Below are 26,038 nucleotides of genomic sequence, written 5' to 3' on the forward strand. Positions count from 1 at the left end.
AGCAAATACGTTGTAATGCCCCTTTAGTATCCTGAAATGGAGTTCATATAAGTACGACCTACTTCCTTACTTAATTTCTTTTTAATTAATTGTTTTTACATTTTTAAATTAAGGTATCGTTGAGATACACTTCCTTAAGAGTGTATCTCGATACCTTAATAAAAAAATGAAAAAAATGAAAAAAGTTAAAACCAATGTGGATACTACATTCACCCATATTATTGAGTCCCCACCCATACCCCATTGCAGTCACTGTCCATCAGTCTAGTAAGATGCCACAGAGTCACTACTTGTCTTCTCTGTGCTACACTGTCTTCCCCATGATCCCCCCCACACTATGTGTACTACTCATAATACCCCTCAATCCCCTCCTCCCTCCCCACCACACACCCTTCCCCACACCTCGCCTTTGGTAATCGCTAGTCCCTTCCTGTGGTCTGTGAGTCCAGTGCCGTTTTGTTCCTTCAGTTTTGCTTCGTTGTTCTAGTCCACAAATGAGGGAAATCATTTGGTATTTGTCTTTCTCTGCCTGACTTATTTCACTGAGCGTAATACCCTCTAGAACCATCCATCCATATTGTTGCAAATGGTAGGATTTGTTTCTTTCTTACGCCTGAATAGTATTCCATTGTGTGTGTGTGTGTGTGTGTGTGTGTGTGTGTGTGTGTGTGTGTGTGTGTGTGTGTACCACGTCTTCTTTATCCATCTACTGATGGTCACTTGAGGTTGCTTGCATATCTTGGCTATTGTAAATAGTGCTGCAGTAAACATAGGCATGCATATGTCTTTTTGATTCTGAGAACTTGTTTTCTTTGGGTAAATTCCTAGGAGTGGGACTCCTGGGTCAAGTGGCTGTTTGTGTAGGAGGGTTCCCCTTCCTGCACCTCCTCGCCACATTTGTGGTTGCTTGTCTTCTGGATGTTGGCAACCCTTACTGGTGTGAAGTGATAGATCACTGTGGTTTTAATTTGCACTTCCCCGATGATTAGATGTTTTGGAGTTGTGTCCTGAATCCCTTGTTTTCTAAAATACTTACCTGGTGGTCATGAGACATGATGTCAGCCCTCATGAGAGACTTTTTACATTTCTCCTGGTCGACGACCTAGACGCATCTCCTGACATCTTCAACTGTTCGAAGGTTAACCCCGACCCTTAGCCCTGATGCGCTTCTTACTTCTGCCATGTCCTGCACGCCGGCTCCTTTTTATAAACCTGTAACCTCTCTCCCCCTTTGTCCTTCCTGACCCTGGGCCGAGTTCCTTCCTCCCTCCCCAGTTCTAATCCCTTTTCCCTGACGTGCCGTCCGCCTTGCAGGTCTGTCTTTCTCATACAGGCTTTCATCCCCACTCCCACCAAAGAGAAACCACGGTTGAAAGCATATCAAAACTCAAAAGGCTGCTTTGTTACTCATCTATTAATTCTATTACATCCATTTTTTAAAAATCTATCAGAATAAATAGGGAAACTTTTATCTATCTGTCTATGTGTGGAAACTTATATCTATCTGTCTACATGTGGAAACATATCTATCTATCTATGCCTGGAAACATGTCTGTCTATGTGTGGAAACATATCTGTCTATCTACATGTGGAAACTTATGTCTATCTATCTATGTGTGGAAACTTATTATCTGCCTATCTACAGCTGGTGACCAAAGTAGCACCAACAATCCTATGAGCTCTTACATTACGTAGCCATAGTAGTCAGCAATTTCCATTTCCTTTTCCCTCTCGATGAAAAACTGTACTTTCCCCGCAAAGGGGTATTTGGCAGCATCCTCCCGCTCTCGTTGAGCCCGCCTCTTCATAGCCTCCCGCTCTGGCCTCTGCTCCTCTGTGATGGGCTTTGACATTACTGGCCCAGAAATACCGGGTTTCCTCCATGGACATGGTTGGAAGCAGGATTCTTGGGGTGGAAGCTGGGTTTGAGGCTTGGGTGGAGGCTGGTGCTGGGGCACAGCAGTGGGAAGGGGCTCCTGCTGGAGGGAAGTGCAAGATGATGTTCTGCAGGGTGCAGGTGTAGCAGCAGCAGACCGGGTGACCCCGGGCTGGGTAGAGTTGGTCAGGTCTGGTTGGGTTGAGTTGGTCAAGGCTGGACCCAGAGACGAGCAGGCAGGACCCGTCAAAGATGCACGTGCTTGCCGGGACGAACCGACTGCAGTAGGTTGAGCGGCGTCAGTAGATCCAGGCCGGGTAGAGGAAGCCACAGCTGGCCGGCGTGAGGCCAGAGACTGTGGCCTCCGAGGAACTCGATGAGCTTGAGGCTTGTCCTCACTCAGAAAAGGCAGGGGCACCAACGTGACCTTCCCAGCTGGTGGCCGTTCATCCTGGGATGGAGATGGACACTCTTTTTTGACGCTGCCGTCTGGTTTCTGGGCTTTGGCATGAGTTTCCTCAAGACCTTTACCCTGTTGTAGAGTATTCAGGCACGGTTTGCTGCCCAGGGGTGGCTGGGGGTCTTTGGGGTTCCTTGAATTTCCCAAGGCCTGGGAAGAAGAGAATCCAGTTTCCTTATCAGTCTTCTTCCCCAGTGCATGAAAAACCTGCACAGACTCCAGCATGTGCATGCCTAGGGTGCTTCGAGGTTTTTTAAAGTTCTCTTGGCTGAGCTCAGGTTGATTTTTCTTGCGCTTCATCCTGGGAATGGTTGCCTTTTCCTCTGCCCTGACTCTGCTCCCGGACTGCTTACCCTCTGCAGCTTTCTTGGAGTTGCTTTTTCTGGTTGTTTTGGTCTTCTCCTGTTCACGGCTCTTAGCTTTGCTGGTCCCGCCTGATGCAGCTTTTGCAGATTTGCGGTTAGGGGCCTTGTCACCATCTGCAGCATTGCAGATGCTCACGTCTCCCCCTAAGAGACCCTCCGGGTCCTTTGGCTGGATTTTGGCCTTGGGAGCAGCACTGAGAGGCTCAGAGGCCTTATGTTTGGTCTTCCTGGCTTGACCAGAGAACCCCTTTTTGGTACGTGACCTCTCCCGCAGCTGGTTTGAGTCGATGGCTCTGGTATCTTTGGCTTTGACCACCTTGGGACCTTTGGGCCGATCGAGGTCTTTCAAGGAGCTGAAGAGCTGAGGGAGGTGACTGTCCTCCACCAGGGCGGCAATGTTAGGAAAACCGCCACTCGATTCAGCCTCGTTTCCAAGTGTCCCTTGGTCCTCACGGCTCAGGCTGTTGTTTCCCAGGTCAGTGTCTTCATAACCAGGCTGCCTCTCTTGGCCAAGGGGATGAATGCAGGCCAGGAGCCGGTGAATACCAGGGATTTGTAAAGGGAGGAGTGCATCGTCTTGGTCTTCTGTGGGGATCTGGGAGGCATCCAGAGGCTTTGAAGGCTTGGCTTTAAAATCGTCAAAACTGTTGTTCTCCGTTTGTTCCTCATTTCTAGCTGGAGGAAGCGCCGAGGGATCACTGGAACTCTGGACTGAAGCTGTCACTGAAATGCCCCCAGCCTCAGGTGGTGGGTTACCCTCCAGTGTCTGGATATGTCCGCTGCTGCAGGTCTTGGGGAATTCTGGACCTTGCGGCAGACAAAATGTCTGGCTTGGAGGCTGCAAACCAGGGAAGTCTCCGTCCCCAGCGAAGTCTCCATCACTACCAAGGAACAAGGAAGAAGTCAGTCTTTGGTAAGTGAGGTGCTGCTAGACACCGCACAGCAATCATGCACTGTTCAACACGGATCAGACTTTTGCCCTAGTTCTTAAGCATCATGGGCAGCACCCTGTGCTAGGAGATAGAGGAGGCAACTGTTCTAGCTCTTACTGGTGATCACTCGATGTCACTGTTGCTTGGTTTCCTTTGTACTTGGTAGGGTTTTTTTAAGTCAAATAAAAGGTAAAAGTGATTTTTAAAGTATGAAATGTTTTACAAGGCTTAGTCTTCAATCCTCTCCGCTTTCCTGAGAAGTTAAGAACAACTCACCCCATAGACTAAAAGAGAGAATGGAGCCCTTCCTGACGAACTATATAAGCAGGGACAGATGCATAGCCTGCTTGCTTTGGACAAGATGCCAAAACACAAGGTCTTAAATCCTGGTGTCAGTTAAGGAAGTGAGGGAAAGTTAAACTGGTACTAGCACAGTAAGTGAAATAAATGCCTTCCAAACATCAGGAATAGATGAGGAAAAGGGAGTTCTTTGCAGTGTGGGAGTATATGGGGGGACTGATCGGCTGGGGCAGTGAAAAGCACGGTATCCCTTGGTACGCTCTTGGGTTTTATGTGCCTGTGGCATAGACGGCCGTTACGGCGTCCTGCCTTCCCACCTCTATTAGGTCTGAAAATGAAGAGCACTGAGAGTGGTGGTTACTAAAGTCTCAGGACTTAAACTCTGACTATCTGTAGAGCTGCAGAGAACTTGGACCTTTCTTTTGAATTCTCACCTTATTCCTCTCCCTACTTGCTGTTCTGCCCTCACCTTGAAAACGTGGCTCTGTGATGGGTGGAGCAGACGCAGAGTAGTAGATTCCAGATGTGGAGCCTGGTGGTAGGGTATCTGCGGGCTGAACCTCCTTTAGCGCCGTCACCATTCCTGGTTGAGGGGCAGAGGCCCTCCTTCCCATATGAGACACAGAGCCATAGGGCTGCAGGCAGGGGCCACGTCCTCCAGATAGCAGAGGCCCCGGTGTGCCTTGATTGTAATAACATACACGGCTCCCTTGCTGGTACAGAAGTGACAGGCTATGTCCCCGAATTGGCATGTGAGATGGTGTTCCCTGAACAAGGCTGGCAGAAAGTGATGGATACAGAGGGACCATGTTACTGGCATCTGAAGCTTTATCGTATTGGGCCGCCATGGACATGGCTGTGTTCTGGTCAGTGACAGTCTCAGTGAGGTCTCCAAGGGAAGAGGACTTCTTTTCCGTGCTTCCTGTGACGTCCCACTCAAAACCACATGGGTAGGAAGCAGCTGAAGTGGAGATCTGGCTCTGGCCAGTAACTCCAGACAACATGATTGTGCGAGAATGTTGGTAAAGGTAGGCACTACCCATGAGTGGCTGGAAAGAGATGCCAGAGGCTGATGGCAGCAGCCATGTCGAACTGGCGTTGGGAGCAGAGACCCTGGGGAAGTTGCAGACACTTCCTGTTCAGGAAGAAGCCGCATGGCTCCCCATGGGAAGAGAGAGCTGCAGAGAGCTTGGAGTTCCAAGTAAAGATGGATTTTGGAAATTTTCTGTAGGGGAAAAAAATCAGAGCGGTTGAAAATTCTCTGTTGGAGGAGTAGCATTACCTTAAGGTCGCTGCTGTCAGGAAGACTCTAATACCAACTCACTGGAGATAGCAAGATCCAGTCCGCTTCTGATGGTTCTCGGTGCCGGAGCCGTCCGGTACCCTTCGGGACTCACTGCCCGTGCTCCTAGCTTGGGCAGATGTGCAGCAGACCCAGGAGAGGGGTTCCTAATGGTTCTCTAGGCTAGAAGCATCCTTCCCCCCGCCCTTCTTCCCTGTGAGCCTGCATTAGTATCTTCTCCCGTGCTATTTCCTAGAATTGAAGCATTTTAGAAGTGGGAGGTCCCTCAAGAACTACTAACACTCCTGTGTTACAAGTGAGGAAACTGAGGCTTAGAGAGGTCAGATGGGCTTGTTCAAGTTCTCCCATTCTGGTAGTGTCATTACCAGGTTGCGGGACCCTAAGTATCCTGACTTCCTTGCCAGGACTCTGCTCTGAGCATCGCGCTGCCAGAAACCAGGAGAAGTAGAACTTTCCATATGGACTTTTTTTTTGTTTTTGTCCATTGGAAAATAGCACAGCTGCTCCCATTGTAATCCCCAGTGTCTCCTTTTGCTTGTGCAGTTCACATGCTCTTACCCAGCGTTCACGTATAGCTTAGTCCAGCTGGTAAATTGAAGGGTCCATTCTTACCTTCTTCAAGCCAGGTTCTGATCCTCCATCAAAATGACTACCTGAGGGTGAGTTTCTCAAAAAGTGCTTTTTGAGAGAAAAGAGTTGCTTTTTCTCTCTGTCAGCTTCAGGTTATTCATGTGTAAAGTGGTTATAATAGTAACAATAATGACAGTAATAAATCACACATGTGTAAAAGTGATATATTATGTATGATTTATATAGAGGAAAATGTAATAAGTTCTTTAAAGATAATGAGAAAAATTATGAAAAACATGTATCACAAAACTAAAAAGATGTATAGAGATACTACTGAAAACGGGGGTATGTAATGGAGCAAGCATTAAAGCATAAGTTGACTAATAAGTGGAGTTCTGTGTCTTATGTGCAATACTATGAAAGTGAATATAGCCCCCTGTATGTTAGTGAGCACTGCCAGCCAAAAGAACAGCCCCCAGTAGAAAGTGATTTTCAATGAATCCCTAGACAGTACATTCAGACAGAGAAGATAAAATCAGTAAAAGTTGCATAGATAGCAGCAAAAGGCGATGAATGTGCAAGTACAGGGAGCTACAATTTTTGTAGACAAATATTTCAGTAAAAACTGCTACAAAGCAGAGAGCAAGATACTAAGTATAAAAGAATTCCATTATATTCCCTTTCATAGCCGTCTGAATGGTAGCCAGCACGTAACAGATATCAGGCCTAGTAGAAATATATGTATTTCAATTAATATAAGAACATAAGAGAAAAGAACACTTAACAAGAATCATGAAGGTTTTAATATTTATCTTAAAACCTAGATCACAGTCGTCTTAAACATCCAGAAAAGTGTCATCCCCAAAGCCCAGAAAAACCATTAAATTTATTTATTTTTAATGTAGGAAAACCCAAAGGACTCCGCACAATCTTATTGGATAGATGTGGAATTAAAGACGTGGGGCTTGATTTTTCCTTCTAGGAGTAGCTAATATGTAAAAGCAGATAATGGCTGTTTATTAGTGTGCCTTCTGTATTGGGAAGAAAATAGCTAAAGATGAAAAGCAGGCTTGACTTGGAACTTACTTACCACAAAAGCAGTTAGTCCTGATTCAAGTTAGGAGATAACATTTTTTTTTTTTTTGTAGATAATTATTTTTTATTGAAGGGTAGTTGACACACAGTATTACATTACATTAGTTTCAGGTGTACAACATAGTGATTCATCATTTATATACATGATAATTCTAGGTACCAGCTGTCACCATACCAAGTTGTTACAATATTTTGACTATATTCCTTATGCTATACATTACATCCCGGTTACTTATTTATTTTACAATTGGAAGTGTGTACTTTCTTTTTTTGTTTGTTTGTTTGTGAGGGTATCTCTCATATTTATTGATCAAATGGTTGTTAACAACAATAAAATTCTGTATAGGGGACTCAATGCTCCATGCACAATCATTAATCCACCCCAAGCCTAATTTTCGTCAGTCTCCAATCTTCTGAGGCATAACAAACAAGTTCTTACATGGAGAACAAATTCTTACATAGTGAATAAGTTACATGTTGAACAGTACAAGGGCAGTCATCACAGAAACTTTCGGTTTTGCTCATGCATTATGAACTATGAACAGACAGTTCAAATATGAATACTCATTTGATTTTTATACTTAATTTATATGTGGATACCACATTTCTCTCTTTATTATTATTATTTTTAATAAAATGCTGAAGTGGTAGGTAGATACAAGATAAAGGTAGAAAACATAGTTTAGTGTTGTAAGAGAGCAAATGTAGATGATCAGGTGTGTGCCTGTAGACTATGTGTTAATCCAAGCTAGACAAGGGCAATAAAACATCCACGTATGCAGAAGATTTCTCTCAGAACAGGGGGGGTGAGGTTCTAAGCCTCACCTCTGTTGATCCCCAATTTCTCACGTGATGGCCCCCCTGCGACTGTGCCTGTCTTAGGTTGTTCCTCCCTTGAGGAATCTTACCCTTCTCTGGCTAACCAGTCATCTTCCGGGGCCATACAGGGAAATGTAAAGTTGGTAAGTGAGAGAGAAGCCTTATTGTTTGAAATGGTTAGCTTTTTATTTCTTTGCATATTTATGCCCTGTAGCTTCTTTGCCCAGCATTTGTCTTGAGGTATCTTTACCACTTGGAAGAATTATGATACTCGGTAAATTTGATATGAGGCATGAATTCTATTTAAGGGTTGTAATTAGGAAGGAAGAAGAAAAGCTGTAGAAGTAGCAGGCGGAAGAAAACATGGGAAGATTGATTATTTCTTTGACATATCTTCTTGTAGAGTAACTTCAGCATGTATAGGTTTTAAGCTACTACTTAAATTGCGCACACACATTAACATAATAGGAGTATAGTTACATAACCAAAGCATACCTGTAATTACCAGCCAGGAGATAACATTTTTTTAAAAGACTTAATTTTATTTTTAAGAGGCAAAACATGTACGTTGTTTAAAAATCAGAATGACATAAAATAGTGAAAATTCTGTTTCCTTCACTCTCCTAGATAACCGCTTGAGTTAGTTTCTTGTTCATAGGAAGCATGATTTCTAAAACATACTTCTAAAATGTTTATATTCAAAACTGTAAGGTGCCGTCTGTGGTTCAGAGAGGCAGTGGGAAAAAAACAAACAGTTGTGTGTGACTTCTGATAAGCTCCTGTTTTCTGATGCCTGATATACCTTATCTGGCCTGGCTTTCCTTCTGAGTCTACTCATGGAAGCATTTGCTTAGATCAGCTGTGTTCTGCCCTGCTCTGAGCAGATTTCACTCTGTGCTTCTGCTTTAATTTAAAATCTTTGATCCCTTCAACATCCCACTCAAACTGCTCCTCTTGCTTGAGAGCTGCTCCATGCTTGCCTTCATTCTTATATTTTCTCCACCCTCTTGGTTCCTGTTGGCCTGTGCTGATGAAAACAGTCTTCCAGTTCCTTCCTTTTGAATAGTCCAGTCCTCTCTGTCCTCTCCCCCTACTTTCTCTTTTCACCTGGTTTAGATAGAACACTTCAAAACGTGTGGATATCACTTTTTGAACATCATTAAATTACAACATAGTAAATTTGAAACACTAGTGGAGGGAGGCCACTACAGGTGAGACACATCTCAGTGTATCCTGCCCGTTTTCTACCCACCTTGTTTTCTCTGTTTCTGTGGAAACACTTTCAAGATGCCCCTGATTTCATTTTCTACATGGGTGTGCCCTTAAAGATCAATATTGGAAAAGAAAGGGACCAGAGAGAACCAACCTGCCATCCTAATGTAACAGAGGAGCGAAAACCAGATTTTCTTGGAGAGTCAATGACTTGTCCAAAGTCACACAGCTAGTAAATGTCAAAGTCAAAAGTGAAACTAGGTCTCCAGGTTTCTAGTTCAACACTTTCTCCCATTATTTCTTGCTATTTTAAACCTGCTACTCAATTTAGGGGCAAAAAAACCTAATGAAAATCTCTTAAGAGTTTCTTTCCTTACCTGACATGGTCAGAGAAGAAGAGGAAACACCAACTGTAGATCCCAGAGATGAGGAGAAGATGCTAGAGGATGTCTGAGTGGCTGAAGCCAAAGAGCACATGTGTCCAGTACGAAGATTACTGGTCACTGGTCACTTGCGATGCTCCAAGTCTGTTTACAGACAACTCCGTGGAAACCCCAAGATTCTACAGGTGGTGATAGGTTGGTGGGAGAATGATGTCGCAAGCAGGCAGTTTAAAGGTACGAGGTAGCCAATAGGGAGGTCAGCTTCCCAACAAGAAGACAGGATTGGGTGGAGGCAGTAGTAGGTGAGCTAAAACACCACCTAAATGGCTGAGCTCTGTGAAGGGGGAATCCTACAGGACAAGTGTGATAGCCTCCCTTTCCCCCCAGGATCTTATGTTAGGGAAATCATCTCAAGATTTCTTATAGATGTTCATTAATATAAAAAATGAATAATTATTTATAATACATTTTGTGACATATATTACCCATTTTTAATTATATGTGCTGTTAATTAATATCCTTAGGAAGGAGCAGCCTTTAGGTTGAACACTTAACATTTGTTCTGAAATCGTATCAGTTGATCTGCTTAATGAACTTGCCCTTTTTTAGGAGCACAAGAAGGGATTGAGGGGCTCTTTTTGTAACTTGGTTCAAGAATTGGATGAATTTGTTGAGTGCACCTTGTGAGGAAAGATGTGGTCCAAGGATCTTTCCATATGGTTTCCTGTCCTTGAACAACCCTATCTTCCCTTGGCTCGTTGGGCGAAGCCAGGTTGCACTTGCATCTCTCTCTCTCTCTCTTCTGCTTTTCTTATTTCTTCCTTATAGGCGTTGTTTCTGGGACAAGCCTTGATCTGGTTGGTGTTCTTCTGCTCATGGATGTTACTTTCTGTCAACTTCCAGCTGCAGGGGTGCTCTTTCTCAGTGCCTGATGCTTCGCAAAATGAACTCTGCCCATTAGATACAAACACCAGACAGCTAGAAGACACCGCTGATTGCAGACCTTTCCTCTTCCAGCCTTTGGTTGCAGTTCTTTTCCCCATAATCTGTTACCTCTGGCTCCTTGGGCTGCACAGGCATCCTGCCATCCCACTCTTTTATACACGAGAGGTGTTGCTTTATCTTCCCGTTTCCTTCTCACAAGGTGTACCCAGTGTGGCATTTAGAGTAGCCTCCTCCCGCCTTGTAAACAGCCACTGTAGAATCTGGGATCACAAGGATTCTCTGCCTGCCATGCTTGGGCGCAAGGCAGGCAACCCGAAGAGGAGAATATTTAGAGAAAGAGGAGGCCCTTCCTGGAGAATAGGGAACAGGCAAGATGAACAGATACAGGAAAAGAGAGATTCGTGTGGATTTTTCAGTTTCTGTGAGAAGCAAGTTGACACATTTTTGGCCTCGTGTTAACAGAAGAGACAGTTCGATATATATTACATATATTTTAGGTAGCACGATAGTGCAGCAATTGCCATGAATTCTGTACACTAAAGAGAATAATCTTAGACATATTTTCCCTCTTTGTGTGATGTTAGAGCACCTCATGTACTCACTCACTGGCATGTGTGTACACTATGGGTGGTTTTTAAATGCTTTGGTTTTGTCTACATGGTTTCTCCTTGTCCCCCCATTTTTAAGGAACCCAACATTGTACGACATAGTGCATGTTTTCCTCTTGATGGTTGTTTGTTCTGAAGCATCGTGAACTAACCTGACTTGATGGATTTATTGGAGAGATTTCAGAGGAGTCTGTGAAAGGGTCGTTTTGGTGAGCCGCAGTGTGCACGCAAACGTAAGGACAGATGCCTGCAGTCAGTGTCTGGATTGCTTCTCTTTTTGCTCCCCTGTTTAGTGGAACTCACTTAAGGACTCTGTGACTGTGACAAAGTGAGCTAGGGCCGAGTTCCTAGCGATCTGTATATGTGGTGTAAGCTGGTTTGGTGGAGGAAATCTATGGACTATTCCTTGGTGGTATGCTTTTAGAGGTGCCTGGATTGATCTATCTGGGGACGTTTCCGGTGTGATGAGCAGGAGATATGTGATATGAGGTGCCAAGAACGCACATGAGGATAGAGCGTAGACGGGACTTCTTTTTCATTTATACGTCACATATTCACTTGCAGACACATAATTTCACTTGTAGACTTACTTTTCCTATTAGGAGATAAGAGATTTTTCAGTGATGGGGGGTGATGCTTATCTGAGAAGAGATTGTGAAGGGTACTGACGTGTAGAGATAGACCTTAAGGCTAGAAATGTTTCTCAAGATTTTCTCTCTAAGCTTCATATCTCAGATAGCCTTCTTCCATGACATTAGTATGTAACGTGAGGCTAATGACATATGGTAGATGTCTGTAAGCCACACCAGTCTCTCTCTTCTCCGCTTCCTTGGGAATCAAGGGCATTGATAGGTAATGTGGGTTAGTTTGGTGGTGTAAGATTGGGGTTAAGTGCGGTAAGACAAATTCTGGGAGCAGTAAAATGTTTACTTATTAAAATATTCACTTCCAACATTCAATTCTATTTAGGCAAATCCTTTATTAGGCCTTTCCTGCTCCCTAGCCTTTGTAACGCTTTTCTTTCCATAGATCCAGCCTTTTGATGTTACCTGCAGGCTGAACATATCTTAAGCTCTACAAGAATCTTAAATGTAGGAGGAAGAACCTAAAGAGCTTTGGTCTAACACTCTGGAACTTAGCCTTAAGCCCTACCCTGACCTAAAGACTTATTTTTACAGTTACGTATTGTCTTGTCCCAGTGGCCCACCTCCTGTATTTCGTACTCTTCGGGATAATGAGGAGTGTCTTGGTATGTAAAGTTAACAAGTCCATCCACCCCTGAGGCTCTTCCTTACTCTCTCCATTGTCACTTTTTGATTTGATTAAAGACTAGAATCCCTTAAACCCCTGGGGTTTGGTACCTGGGGGCCCTACCAGATACCAGTAGATTTTGTTAGTGTCAATTATCTGGTTGTTCAGTGCTCCAGATATCCCTTATTCCTATATTTTCCATTCCACTGCATACCTATTAAGGCGTTGTTTTACCTCATGTTGAACGCAGTCCCATCCAAAGACCCAATCTTTGTTAGTTCGCATCCTTTCTGGAAACCCTGTTACGCCTCAGTCTGGATTTTCTTGTGTCAGCTGTAACTGAGTTTGCTTCTACTTCAAGCTTTGTCTTTTAGCAAACTGCAAGTGCAGGATCAATACAGGTTTTCTGGTTTCTGATAGATTCATGCCACAGTTTGTATATTGTCATGTCTGTAGATATTTGTACCATTTGTTCTTTTTGGCTGTACATGCCTTTGGTTATCTTTTTCATGAATTCTAATATTTTATGATTTTATTCTAAAAGGGTATTTTTTCATGAATTCTAAAAGAGTATTTAGCACCAAATTTGAATTGCCTAATTGTAACTTTGCAAACCATGCTAGGCTAATTTATGTCTCTTCCTTTTCCAAATAGCAATTTACTAACATTGACCCCTTTAATTACTATAATTAAAATTGTACATGCTTGTGGATTTAAACTAGGTCAGAATATGACTGTCCCAGCAATGTTAAAGCTAGTGGTCTTTTTACCATTCATTCATTGATTCATTGATTCATTAGTAACCCTGACTTCTCTGACTGTTTTCCCGGCTCTAAATGGTTGCAAAGAACAGTAACAGTGTATGTAAGGTGCTTTCAGAAATTAGAAAAGAAATTCAGTATTATAATTTCCTATAGTTTAAGCTGGCATTTAGTACTCTACTCTGCCTTCAGGTGTACTGTGTGTCCCGCTGTGGCAGAATTCAGAGTTTTTCTAACAAGTACAGATCCTTATGCCATCTACTGTGTGCAGATTTCAGACTGAAGCTTCATTCTTACTGCTCTGTCATTTCTTGATACTTTCTAAAATGTAAAATGTAAATACGTACTTGTCCACCTCTAACGTGACACCTGGCACATGACAGGAACCCAAAAGAGGTTTCGCTAGGAGTGGGAAGGTAGGTTGATACAATATTTTTGGAGAGTAGTTAGGCAGTATCTCGTAAAATTTTAAGTTTGCATATCCTTCATTCCAGCTATTGTACTAGGAATTTAGTTATAATTGTATACACGTGTAGGGATGTTCACATTGCAGCCTGTCTTTAAGGAGGACAGAAAATTGAAAACAACTGAAAGTTAATCAGTATTGGGCAGATTATGTAAATGGTGGTACTTATGATCAGTGGAGTACTTTGCAGCCATTAGAAAGAATAGAAAGGCTGTTTGCATAAATTGACCAGGAAAATCAGCATGTAAGATAGATTGAAGAATATATGTATCTAGTGTGGTGCTTTTATATAAAATAGAGGACACGCATATATGTACAAGTAGGTACTTATATATTTAAATACATATACATCAATGATACAAAAAAAATCAGTTTACAAGCTTAAAAAGAAAAAAATACATGTACAGCAAAAGAGAATGTAGGCCCTTGAAAACTGACCAAAGAGCCGCGCAAGGAATCGGAGGGGCGGGATGTCGCTGTGCTTCCATCCGTGACCTGTGTGCTGTTTGGATTCTGAGGGGTTTGCAGGCTCATCGACGTGCGCTACCCACCGCCGGCTGACGAGGGCGCTGTGGCCCCCAGAATCCCGTCGGCCGGCGCGGGGACGACAGCACCGCGAGCCGTGCCGCATGCGCAGCAGCAGGAGCCGAGGCGCTGCTGCGTGAAGTCTTCCCATGGGAAATCCAGTTCTCGCCGAGAGAGCCGGCCCGGCGGCTCTGTCGCTCTTGGCGTTGTGCGGGCAGCATCTTGGGGCGCAGAGGAGCCAACGGCATCATGCCCGCCAGCACTGGGGCCAGAGACGCGTCTTCTCTGGACGGCCCTCCGGCAAGAGGAAAAGGGTGGAGGTCACGCCCCCGAAAGGTAAGCAGCCTCCCCCCGGTGCGGGCCCGTCCCGCCCAACGCTCCCCTCACAGGAGGTGACGTGGACAGCCTGGTGTTTTTGATTTCTCCCCATCCTTGTAAAAGCGAGGCGCTGGCCATGGTTCCCCGGGTGAAATAGAGAGGGACTGCCCTTTAAGATGGGCCTGTCAGTGTCGGGGACACCCCTTTCTTACCAAAATGGGGTCCCCCGCATTCCTCAAGCTGTGCTATTTTTGCACAGAAAAGAGGAGTTAGAAGAGCAAAGGTTGAATGAAAAAACCCACCACTACAACCAAACTTTTCACCGAAAAATTGTGTGCTGTTCCCAGGAATGGCCAAGGGCATCCTGTTGCTTTCTAACCGGTCTCATTTGAGAAATCGGCCTCCGTATATTCCAGTGATTAATTTTGAGGCTTTGCTTTTGTGTTCAGTGAACTCTTCTTCCTTGAGACCTTGCTTTCCTCCATGTCACACGTCACCAAGTCCCCTTCGTTTTATGTCCTGAATGGCTTTTGAATCTGTCCTCTCTCCTCCGTCAGAATCCTAATACAGAACTTGCCTGCTCTATTGCTTCTAGGTCCTGATTAGTGTATATATTTATCGATCCCTGTTTCCTTCCAGTCCATTCTTCACATAAGACATTTTTTTTAATATGCACCTTGGAACGTTCTCCTAAATATCGCACAAAAACAGTGCTTTAATCCAAAATCTTGGGACTACAGACTATCTACTGTTAAAAGAATATATGGGATGTGAACAGTTCCCAGAAATGTGTTGTTTTAAATTGTCTGATTTTTCCTCAAACTATTCAAATTCAGTTAGACAATATCCACCATATCATAGATAAGTTTTCACAAATGCCTAAGGTGCCTAACTGGTTTTCTTGGTTTCACTGGAGATGGCTGGTAATTACCGGTATGCTTTTGTTATGTAACTATATTCCTATTATGTTAATGTGTGTGCACAATTTAATTAGTAGTTTAAAACCTATACATGCTTCAGTTACTCTACAAGAAGATATGTCAAAGAAATAACCAATCTTCCCATGTTTTCTTCCGCCTGCTACTTCTATAGCTTTTCTTCTTCCTTCCTAATTACAACCCTTAAATAGAATTCGTGCCTCATATCGAATTTACCAAGTATCATAATTCTTCCAAGTGGTAAGGATACCTCAAGACAAATGCTGGGCATAGAAGCCACAGGGCATAAATCTGCAAAGAAGTAAAAAGCTAACCTTTTCAAACAATATTGCTTCTCTCTTGCTTACCAACCTTACATTTCCCTGTATAGCCCCGGAAGATGACTGGTTAGCCAGAGACGGATAAGACTCCTCAAGGGAGGAACAACCTAAGACAGGCACAGTCGCAGGGGGGCCATCAGGTGAGAAATTGGGGATCAACAGAGGTGAGGCTTAGAACCTCACCCCCCCTGTTTTGAGAGAAATCTTCTGCATCCGTGGATGTTTTGTTACCCTTGTCTAGCTTGGATTAATACTTAGTCTATAGGCACACAACTGTCATCTACATTTGCTTTCTTACAGCACTAAACTATGTTTTCTACCTTTATCTTGCATCTACCTACCACTTCAGCATTTTATTAAAAATAATAATAATAAAGAGGGAAATGTGGTATCCACATATAAATTAGGTATAAAAATCAAATGAGTATTCATATTTGAACTGTCTGTTTATAGTTCATAATGCATGAGCAAAACCGAAAGTTTCTGTGATGACTGCCCTTGTACTGTTCACCATGTAAGAACTTACTCACTATGTAAGAATTTGTTCACCATGTAAGAATTTGTTCGTTGTGCTTCAGAAGATTGGAGACTGATGAGAATTAGGCTTGGGGTGGATTAATGATTGTGCATTGAGTCCCCTGTACAGAACTTATTGTTGTTAAGTGTTAACAACCATTTGATCAATAAATATGAGAGATGCCCTCTCAAAAAAAAAAACAAACAAACAGTGCTTTAAGAATAAAAACAAACTCTTTTCCGTGGTCTTTAAGACTCTGCGTGGTCTAGAATCCCCTCTCTTTTCCCAGCTCCATCTTGCGTCAACTTTTGCCCTCACTTTGTATACTTCAGAAATGCTGAATTAACCTTACTTGATTCTCTATAAATCCTACTGAAGGCAGCTCAAATACTACCTTTTTACCATCACTCCTAGCCTTATTAAGTGAAGTTCACGGCCCCCTTTTTATCAGGTTTTCTTTTAAAATATGAACTTGGAGTTCACTACTGGTTGCATTTGATGGCATCGGTTGTGTTAGGAACAAAAATAAAGTGTAAAGTGGAAGAATTGGCTGTAAACGGTTTCAGTCAACATGTGTGTATTAATGAGACCTTAGTGTTCAGGACTGGGCTAGATTTTATTGGGGACGCAGGAGTTCTGGCCACCTGTGGTGTTAGATATGTCTTATTTGTGGAGCCCTTTGCACTGTTCTGTTGCCTTGTCTGTTTTCAAGATGGGGAAGCAGGCAGAAGGGGGAGTATAGATTGCTACCAGGTGGGGTTGATTGAATAAGTGGAGCAGCAAAGTGCAGAGTAGGGAGAAGAAAGGACCTACTTTTGGGTTCTGCTTTTCATTTTCAAGGAGACTTCAGGCTATGCAGAGAGACTGGCTGACCTAAAATTTGTCTAAGAAGAAAATGTATTAACAGGTGGAAAGACTGTATCCCAATTGGACAGCACATGCCAGGGACTCGTTTCATCGCTGTCAAAATTCCTTTGAAAAAGGTAAGCATTATTCTTTCCGAAATCGACATGCACCATGTAGAACACTGGTTCTCAACCCTGTCACATCCCATTTTCCCTTTTTTGTAGCAGATACTTTGTAATGCCCCTTTAGTATCCTGAAATGAAGTTCATATAAGTACGAACCACTTCCTTACTTAAATTTAAAGAAAGGAAAACAATGTAATGCCCCAACTATAGCTTCTAGAATATGATAAAGTAATGATAATAACGTAATATGTATTTACAGTTCAAAAAGTAAATTTTTGCCTATAACTATGCTAGAAATATAGAAATGGTTACTACTTACGTGAAATCAAAAAACTAAATGCGGACTGATCTAGGTGAAGTGGCTGGAGTTTCCATGATAATGAACAGCTCTTAATAAATTTCCAATTAATACAATGTCTTCACTTGGTTGATAAAGTCATTACTGTCCTTGAAAATGTATTATGTATTAAAAGTGCAAAAAAAGCCTTCATGTTTATTCTTGAAATGAAGTTGGATTCTAAGACTTATCTTATGAACAGTTTTTCACCTCCATGAATGTTGACTTGAACATTCCTAAGTCATTAGGGTGTAAGACACTTTTGCCATACTGTACTGAATTTGGCCAGATGTGTAGCGTCTGTGACCCTACCTGCTAAATGCTCTCGACAACCTCTTGCTTCCATTGTCACAACCCCAGAAATAACCTGGATCAGCATGGTTTTGATTTCAGCATGGAAACTCTGAAAATTCAACTAAGAAAGGAAAAGGTGGGGAAAGCATTCAAGTGACATAGGAAAGGTGAGAAGAGGTTTATGTCTCTAATTAAACTGCCCAGCATAGCATGGATTTTTCTCTGAAAGAGCTCAACTTTTAATATATTGGAAGTCTATGTAATTTGTCAGTCATAGGTCAGGGTTCCTTTTTTACTTGGTATGTCGGTTCTTTTGCATCTCTGTACTTAAAACTTAGTCACTTCATAAAGATAAACATGTGGTTTTTATTTACATCCACCGACCCCAAGCATTGTGTTTGACATATAGTAAATAAATACTTAACAATTTTTGTGAAATGAATCGACTTCCCACCCGCATTTGCAGTTCCTGAGAAGTTGCTCCTGTATTCCTCCTTACTGTATGACTGCCCTCACTCCTCAAGTCCCTATTGCATGGCCTCTAAAAGTGGATTCCTGCAGTTGCACGAGGGTCCCTGCTCAGTGCCTGTTCTAAAGTCCATCAGGAAGGGAAAGCACAGGAAGACTCTTCACTTTCCTTTCCTTCACATAGCCCGAGGTCTTTGTTGTACGCTATCATTATAAAAAGACTCTTCTGATGAAAATGATTAAAGATGGTAGCGTGAGAGGAGAGACAGAGGCTTCCTCCTAAAACTGGATATAATTAGAAAATATAGTTGGCGCAACTAATCTTGAGAGAACTACAGGAAAGAGGATGGCGTCAGACTGCACACACCTGGAGAAAAGAGCAGACCTCAGCGAACGGGGTAACGAACCAGAGCTGTGGCTCCGCGGGACCCGAGCCCCTCCGCGACCCCTGCTCACCGGCGGGAGGAAGAGAAATGGAGCAGGGAGGGAGTGAAGGCCTGGGACTGCTGAATACCTAGCTCCGGAGATCTGCTCTGGGAGCGGAAACCTACATTTCATGGTCCTTTCATGATACTTTTCTGATTACAGTGTTCGAAAGCTGGGACAGGCAGAGTTCCTTGGGAGACTTGGATTCCAGCCACTTGTGGACAGCAGGAATCCATATCTGGCTGCTCTGGGACAAAAGCTTATACCTGTGTGCCTGGCCCACTGGCTCAGGCAGTGGAGACAGGCACAGCAGCCGGGAGGCGGGGAACAGCTCTTTCCTCCCCACAGGCACCAGTAACGCTCCCCTGCCATCCCCAATATTGCTTCACCAGCTGAGCAGCTCCAGACAGTACAGCCTCTGGACACTAGAGGGCGCCATATACAAACATGAACCGCCAAAGGAACCTTGTCCAGAGTAAAATTATTAATACAACTCCTGGGAAAGATTTAAATGATATGGACCTCGTGACTCTTCCTCAAAGGGAGTTCAAAATAAAAATCATCAACATGCTAATGGAGGTACGGAAAGACATCCAAGAACTCAGGAATGAATTCAGGTCAGAGATCTAATCGTTGAAGAGCATGATGGAGGGTATTAAAAGCAGGTTGGATACGGTGGAGGAGACAATAAATGAAATAGAAACTAGAGAAGAGGAATACAAAGAAGCTGAGGCACAAAGAGAAAAAGGGATCTCTAAGAATGAAAGAATATTGAGAGAACTGTGTGACCAATCCAAGCGGAACAATATTTGCATTATAGGGATACCAGAAGAAGAAGAGAGAGAGAAAGGGATAGAAAGTGTCTTTGAGGAGGTAGTTGCTGAAAACTTCCCCAATCTAGGGAAGGACATAGTCTCTCAGGCCATGAAGGTCCATAGATCTCCCAACACAAGGGACCCAAGGAAGACAACACCAAGACACATAGTAATTAAAATGGGAAAGATCAAGGATAAGGACAGACTGTTAAAAGCAGCCAGAGACAGAAATAAGATCACATACAAAGGAAAGCCCATCAGGCTAACATCAGACTTCTCAGCAGAAACCTTACAGGCCAGAAGGGAGTGGCATGATGTATTTAATGCCATGAAGCAGAAGGGCCTGGAACCAAGATTACTTTATCCGGCAAGATTATCATTTAAATTTGAAGGAGGGATTAAACAATTTCCAGATAAGCAAAAGCTGAGAGAATTTACCTCCCACAAACCATCTCTGCAGTCTATTTTGGAGGGACTGCTATAGATGGAAGTGTTCCTATGGTTGAATAGCTGTCACTGGAGGTAATAAAACCACAGTAAATAAAGTAGAACAGCTAATTACAAAGCAAATGCAAAATTAAATTAACTATCCCCAAAGTCAATCAAGGGATAGACAAAAAGTACAGAATTTGATACCTAATATATAAAGAATGAAGGAGGAAAAAAAGGAGGAGAAATAGAAAAGAACCTTTAGATTGTGTTTGTAACAGCATACTAAGAGAGTTAAGTTAGACTCTTAGATAGTAAGGAAAGTAACCTGGAACCTTTGGTAACCATGAATCTAAAGCCTGAAATGGCAATACGTACATACCTATCGATAATCACCCTAAATGTAAATGGACTGAATGCACCAACCAAAAGACATAAAGTCACTGAATGGATAAAAAAACAAGACCCATCTATATGCTGCTTGCAAGAGACTCACCTCAAACCCAAAGACATGCACAGACTAAAAGTCAAGGGATGGAAAAATATATTTCATGCAAACAATAAGGAGAAAAAAACAGTTGTTGCAGTACTAGTATCAAACAAAATAGACTTCAAAACAAAGAAAGTAACAAGAGATAAAGAAGGACATTGCATAATGATAAAGAGGTCAGTCCAACAAGAGGATATAACCATTATAAATGTATATGCATCCAATATAGGAGCACCAGCATATGTGAAACAAATACTAATAGATCTAAAGGAGGAAATAGAATGCAATTCATTCATTTTAGGAGACTTCAACACACCATTCACTCCAAAGGACAGATCCACCAGACAAAAAATAAGGACACAGAGACACAACAACACACTAGAACAGATGGACCTAATAGACATCTATAGAACTCTGCATCCAAAAGCAACAGGATACAAATTCGTCTCAAGTGCACATGGAACATTCTCCAGAATAGACCACATACAAGGCCACAAAAAGTGCCTCAGTAAATTCAAAAACATTGAAATTCTACCAACCAACTTTTCAGACCACAAAGGTATAAAACTAGAACTAAGTTGTACAAAGAAAGCAAAAAAGGCCCACAAACACATGGAGGCTTAACAGCGTGCTCCTAAATAATCAATGGATCAACGACCAAATTAAAATAGAGATCAAGCAATATATGGAAATAAATGACAACAACAAAACAAAGCCCCAACTTCTGTGGGACGCAGCAAAAGCAGTCGTAAGAGGAAAGTATATAGCAATCCAGGCATATTTAAAGAAGGAAGAACAAACCCCAATGAATAGTCTAACGTCACAATTATTGAAATTGGAAAAAGAAGAACAAATGAGGCCTAAAGTCAGCAGAAGGAGGGACATAATAAAGACCAGAGAAGAAATAAATAAAATTGAGAAGAATAAAACAATAGAGAAAATCAATGAAACCAAGAGCTTTGAGAAAATAAACAAAATAGATAAGCCTCTAGCCAGACTTACTAAGGGAAAAAGAGAATCAACACACATCAACAGTATCAGAAACTAGAAAGGAAACATCATGATGGACCCCACAGAAATACAAAGAATTATTAGAGACTACTATGAAAACCTATATGCTAAGAAGCTGGAAAACCTAGAAGAAATGGACAACTTCCTAGAAAAATACAACCTTCCATGACTGACCAAGGAAGACACACAAAATCTAAACAAACCAATTAGCAACAAAGAAATTAAAGTGGTAATAAAGAAACTACCCAAGAACAAAACCCCGGGCCAGATGGATTACCTCAGAATTTTATCAGACATACAGAGAAGATACAATACCCATTCTCCTTAAAGTTTTCCAAAAAATAGAAGAGGAGGAAATACTCCCAAACTCATTCTATGTAGCCAACATCACCCTAATACCAAAACCAGGCAAAGACCCCACCAAAAAAGAAAATTACAGATCAATATCCCTGATGAACGTAGATGCAAAAATATTCAATAAAATATTAGCAAACCGAATTCAAAAATAAATCAAAAGGATCATACACCACGACCAAGTGGGATTCATCCCAGGGATGCAAGGATGATACAACATTCAAAAATCCATCAACATCATCCACCACATCAACAAAAAGAAAGACAAAAACCACATGATCATCTCCATAGATGCTGAAAAAGCGTTCGACAAAATTCAACATCCATTCATGATAAAAACTCTCAGCAAAATGGGTATAGAGGGCAAGTACCTCAACATAATAAAGGCCATATATGATAAACCCACAGCCAACATCATACTTAACAGCGAGAAGCTGAAAGCTTTTCCTCTGAGATCGGGAACAAGACAGGGATCCCACTCTCCCCACTGTTATTTAACATAGTACTGGAGGTCCTAGCCACGGCAATTAGACAAAACAAAGAAATACAAGGAATCCAGATTGGTAAAGAAGAAGTCAAACTGTCACTATTTGCAGATGACATGATATTGTACATAAAAAACCCTAAAGACTCCACTCCAAAACTACTAGAACTAATATCGGAATACAGCAAAGTTGCATGATACAAAATTAACACACAGAAATCTGTGGCTTTCCTATACACTAACAATGAACCAATAGATAGAGAAATCAGGAGAACAATTCCATTCACAATTGCATCAAAAAGAATAAAATAAATTAGGCTTGGGGTGGATTAATGATTGTGCATTGAGCATTGACTCCCCTATACAGAATTTTATTGTTGTTAACAACCATTTGATCAATAAATATGAGAGATGCCCTCTCAAAAAAAAAAAAAGTACACACTTCCAATTGTAAAATAAATAAGTAACCGGAATGTAATGTATAGCATAAGGAATATAGTCAAAATATTGTAACAACTTTGTATGGTGATAGCTGGTAGCTAGAATTATCATGTATATAAATGTTGAATCACTGTGTTGTACACCTGAAACTAATGTAATACTGTGTGTCAACTACCCTTCAATAAAAAATAATTATCTACAAAGAAAAAAAAAGAATAAAATACCTAGGAATAAACCTAACCAAAGAAGTGAAAGACATATACCCTGAAAACTATAACACACTCTTAAGAGAAGTTAAAGAGGACACTAACAAATGGAAACTCATTTCATGCTCTTGGCTAGGAAGAATTAATATTGTCAAAATGGCCATTCTGCCCAAAACAATATACAGATTTGATGCAATCCCTATCAAATTACCAACAACATTCTTCAACGAACTGGAACAATTAGTTCAAAAATTCATATGGAAACACCAAAGACCCCGAATAGCCAAAGCAATCCTGAGAAAGAAGAATAAAGTGGCGGGGCTCTCACTCCCCAACTTCAAGCTCTACTACAAAGCCATAGTAATCAAGACAATTTGGCACTGGCACAAGAACAGAGCCACAGACCAGTGGAACAGATTGGAGACTCCAGACATTAACCCAAACATATATGGTCAATTAATATTTGATAAAGGAGCCATGGACATACAATGGGGAAATGACAGTCTCTTCAACAGATGGTGCTGGCAGAACTGGACAGCTACATGTAAGAGAATGAAACTGGATCACTGTCTAACCCCATACACAAAAGTAAACTCCAAATGGATCAAAGACCTGAATGTAAGTCATGAAACCATAAAACTCTTAGAAAAAAACATAGGCAAAAATCTCTTGGATGTGAACATTAGTGACTTCTTCATGAATGTATCTCCCCGGGCAAGGAAAACAAAAGCAAAAATGAACAAGTGGGGCTATATCAAACTAAAAAGCTTCTCTACAGCAAAGAACACTGTCAATTGAACAAAAAGGCATCCTACAGTATGGGAGAATATATTCATAAATGACAGATCTGATTAAGGGTTGACAAGCAAAATGTATAAAGAGCTCATGCACCTCAACAAAAAAAAGCAAATAATCCAATTAAAAAATGGGCAGAGTATCTGAACGGACACTTCTCCAAAGAAGAAATTCAGATGGCCAACAGGCACATGAAAAGATGCTCCACATCGCTATTCATCAGAGAAGTGCAAATTAGAACCACAATGAGATATCACCTCACACCAGTTAGGATGGCCACCATCCAAAAGACAAACAACAAGAAATGTTGGCAAGGTTGTGGAGAAAGGGGAACCCTCCTACACTGCTGGTGGGAATTAAGTTAGTTAAACCATTGTGGAAAGCAGTATGGAGTTTCCTCAAAAAACTAAAAATCGAAATACTATTTGACCCCACTCCTAGGAATTTACCCTAAGATGGCAGGAGTCCAGTGTGAAAAAGACATATGCACCCCTATGTTTATCTCAGCACCATTTACAATAGCCAAGAAATGGAAGTAATCTAAGTATCAGTAGATGAATGGATAAAGAAGATGTGGTACATGTACACAATGGAATATTATTCAGCCAGAAGAAGTAAACAAATCCTACCATTTGCAACAGCATGGATGGAGCTAGTGGGTATTATGCTCAGTGAAATAGGCCAGACGGAGAAAGACAAGTACCAAATGATTTCACTCATCTGTGGAGTACAAGAAGAAAGAAAAACTGAAGGAACAAAACAGCAGCAGACTCACAGAACCCAAGAAAGGACTAACAGTTACCAAAGGGAAAGGGACTGGGGAGGATGCGTGGAAAGGGTGGGATAGGGGGAAAAAAGGGGCATTACGATTAGCACACATAATGTAGTGGCAGGGACATGGGGAAGGCCGTATAACACAGAGAAGACAAGTAGTGACTCTATAGTGTCTTACTATGCTGATGGACAGTGACTGTAATAGGATATGTGGTGGGGAGTTGATACACTGGGGGAGTCTAGTAACCATAATATTGCTCATGTAACTGTACATTAATGATACCAAAAAAAAAAAAAAAAGGACACAGGGGGAAAGACTAAAGGGAAATATCATCCAGCCAAATTAGATGAAGTGGGATTGAGAATTTGGGGACTGGACTATTCTTTTTTATTTTCTTAGATTTCCAATTTTTTTTAATGATTTTGTTAGATTTACTGATCTTTTCATTTGAAGCAATTAAATTGAAATCTTAATTTTCCTCATTTGTTGCATGTAGTATGGTTTGAATTTCTGTATTTTGTAATTGAATTGTAGGTGTCTTTAGTTATAAAGTGAAAGTTTTCTGTTTTCAAAAATGAATAGCTTATTCTGTCTCATGTCAGCCCTGCCAGACTTGGAGAGAAAGTATCTGGTTAGAATATAGTATGGCCATAATCTCTGTAGGGAAATGTGGAAAGGCATTTGGGAACCTACTGTGTGCCAGGACGTGTGGTAGGTAATTTAAATATATTGCCCTAATTTACCTTCAAAACAGCCCAGAAAGATGGAAGGTATTATCAGCTCCATTTTATAAAGAGCTCAGGAATCCACATATAGAGGTAGTTTATCTGCTAACTAAGGTCACATAAATAGAAAACAGTAGAACCAGAGTATCTGTGTATTATTTTATAAAGTTTATTTTGTATTTCATTAAAGTTAATAATAGTTTATTACTTTTTGTTTTGTTTTAAGAAAATTTTGACCATATCAGGATGTTTACCAGAGAGACCATATTCCTCCTCCTGGTCCCCCAGGAGGGGACTGTTCTCAGAGGAGTAACTCTTGGAATGTAAAGCCAAATGCCAGTTAAGGACCCCAAAATAAAAGGTGGTCTTCTGGCAGTTACTGTACACTCTCCTATCCAACCTGTTGTGGATGGACCGAGCGACACAATGCTATCCTGGAAATCTATCTGGAGACAGAGCAGGACTGAAGACAACTGGAGTGACTTTTTATCAGAGCAGGTCAAATGAGGTGTGTAATCTGTTTTATTGCTCCCTTTTATGTTGAAGTGTAAGGTATTGATATTTACCTCTTTGCTGATAAATTTGCAACAGTGAAGGAAATAATCTGTCATTACAGTCTTAAATTTTTTTTAAGGTGACATTTTAGAACTGATAAAGTAATAAAGAACTTCCCTTGTAAATTATTTTTTTAATTCTATTTTCCTTTTCTATATATTTCCTTCTAACTAGACTTGTGATATGAATGTGTTAAGGTGCAGACATTTTTTATGTTTTTGTTATATTCTGTCATTGAGCCAGTCAGTCATTAAGGGTGTCTGTTACGCCATGTGTTCAAGGTTTCTATTAAAATCTACGTGGGAGACAATCTCTTTAGAACCTGATCACTATTTGTGATTAGCTGTGGTATTGTTGTGATGAGGCATTTCTTTCTTTGGCCTTCTATTGTGGGATTTGACTGACTTCCTTTAACTGAATTGTCAGGTATACCATCTAAACACAGGAATGGATAAATTAAGGGATTCATTGTTGATTGATTGTCACTCTGGTTTGATT

At 41.5% G+C, this 26,038-nt stretch overlaps 1 protein-coding gene across 1 annotated transcript; it reads right to left on the reverse strand.

Annotated features, from left to right (window-relative positions):
• Positions 1-1,601: 1,601 nt before the first annotated feature.
• LOC118934399 (uncharacterized protein C2orf78-like) lies at positions 1,602-9,932 on the reverse strand. Its single transcript, XM_036929893.2, is given in 4 exon segments — positions 1,602-3,550; positions 3,553-3,582; positions 4,403-5,158; positions 9,310-9,932. Coding segments are annotated over 4 exon segments (2,754 nt in total). The 5' UTR covers positions 9,410-9,932; the 3' UTR covers positions 1,602-1,682.
• Between the last annotated feature and the right edge of the window lie 16,106 nt (positions 9,933-26,038).

The sequence above is a fragment of the Manis pentadactyla genome, chromosome 15, assembly GCF_030020395.1.
Source record: "Manis pentadactyla isolate mManPen7 chromosome 15, mManPen7.hap1, whole genome shotgun sequence".
NCBI classification, from domain to species: domain Eukaryota; kingdom Metazoa; phylum Chordata; class Mammalia; order Pholidota; family Manidae; genus Manis; species Manis pentadactyla.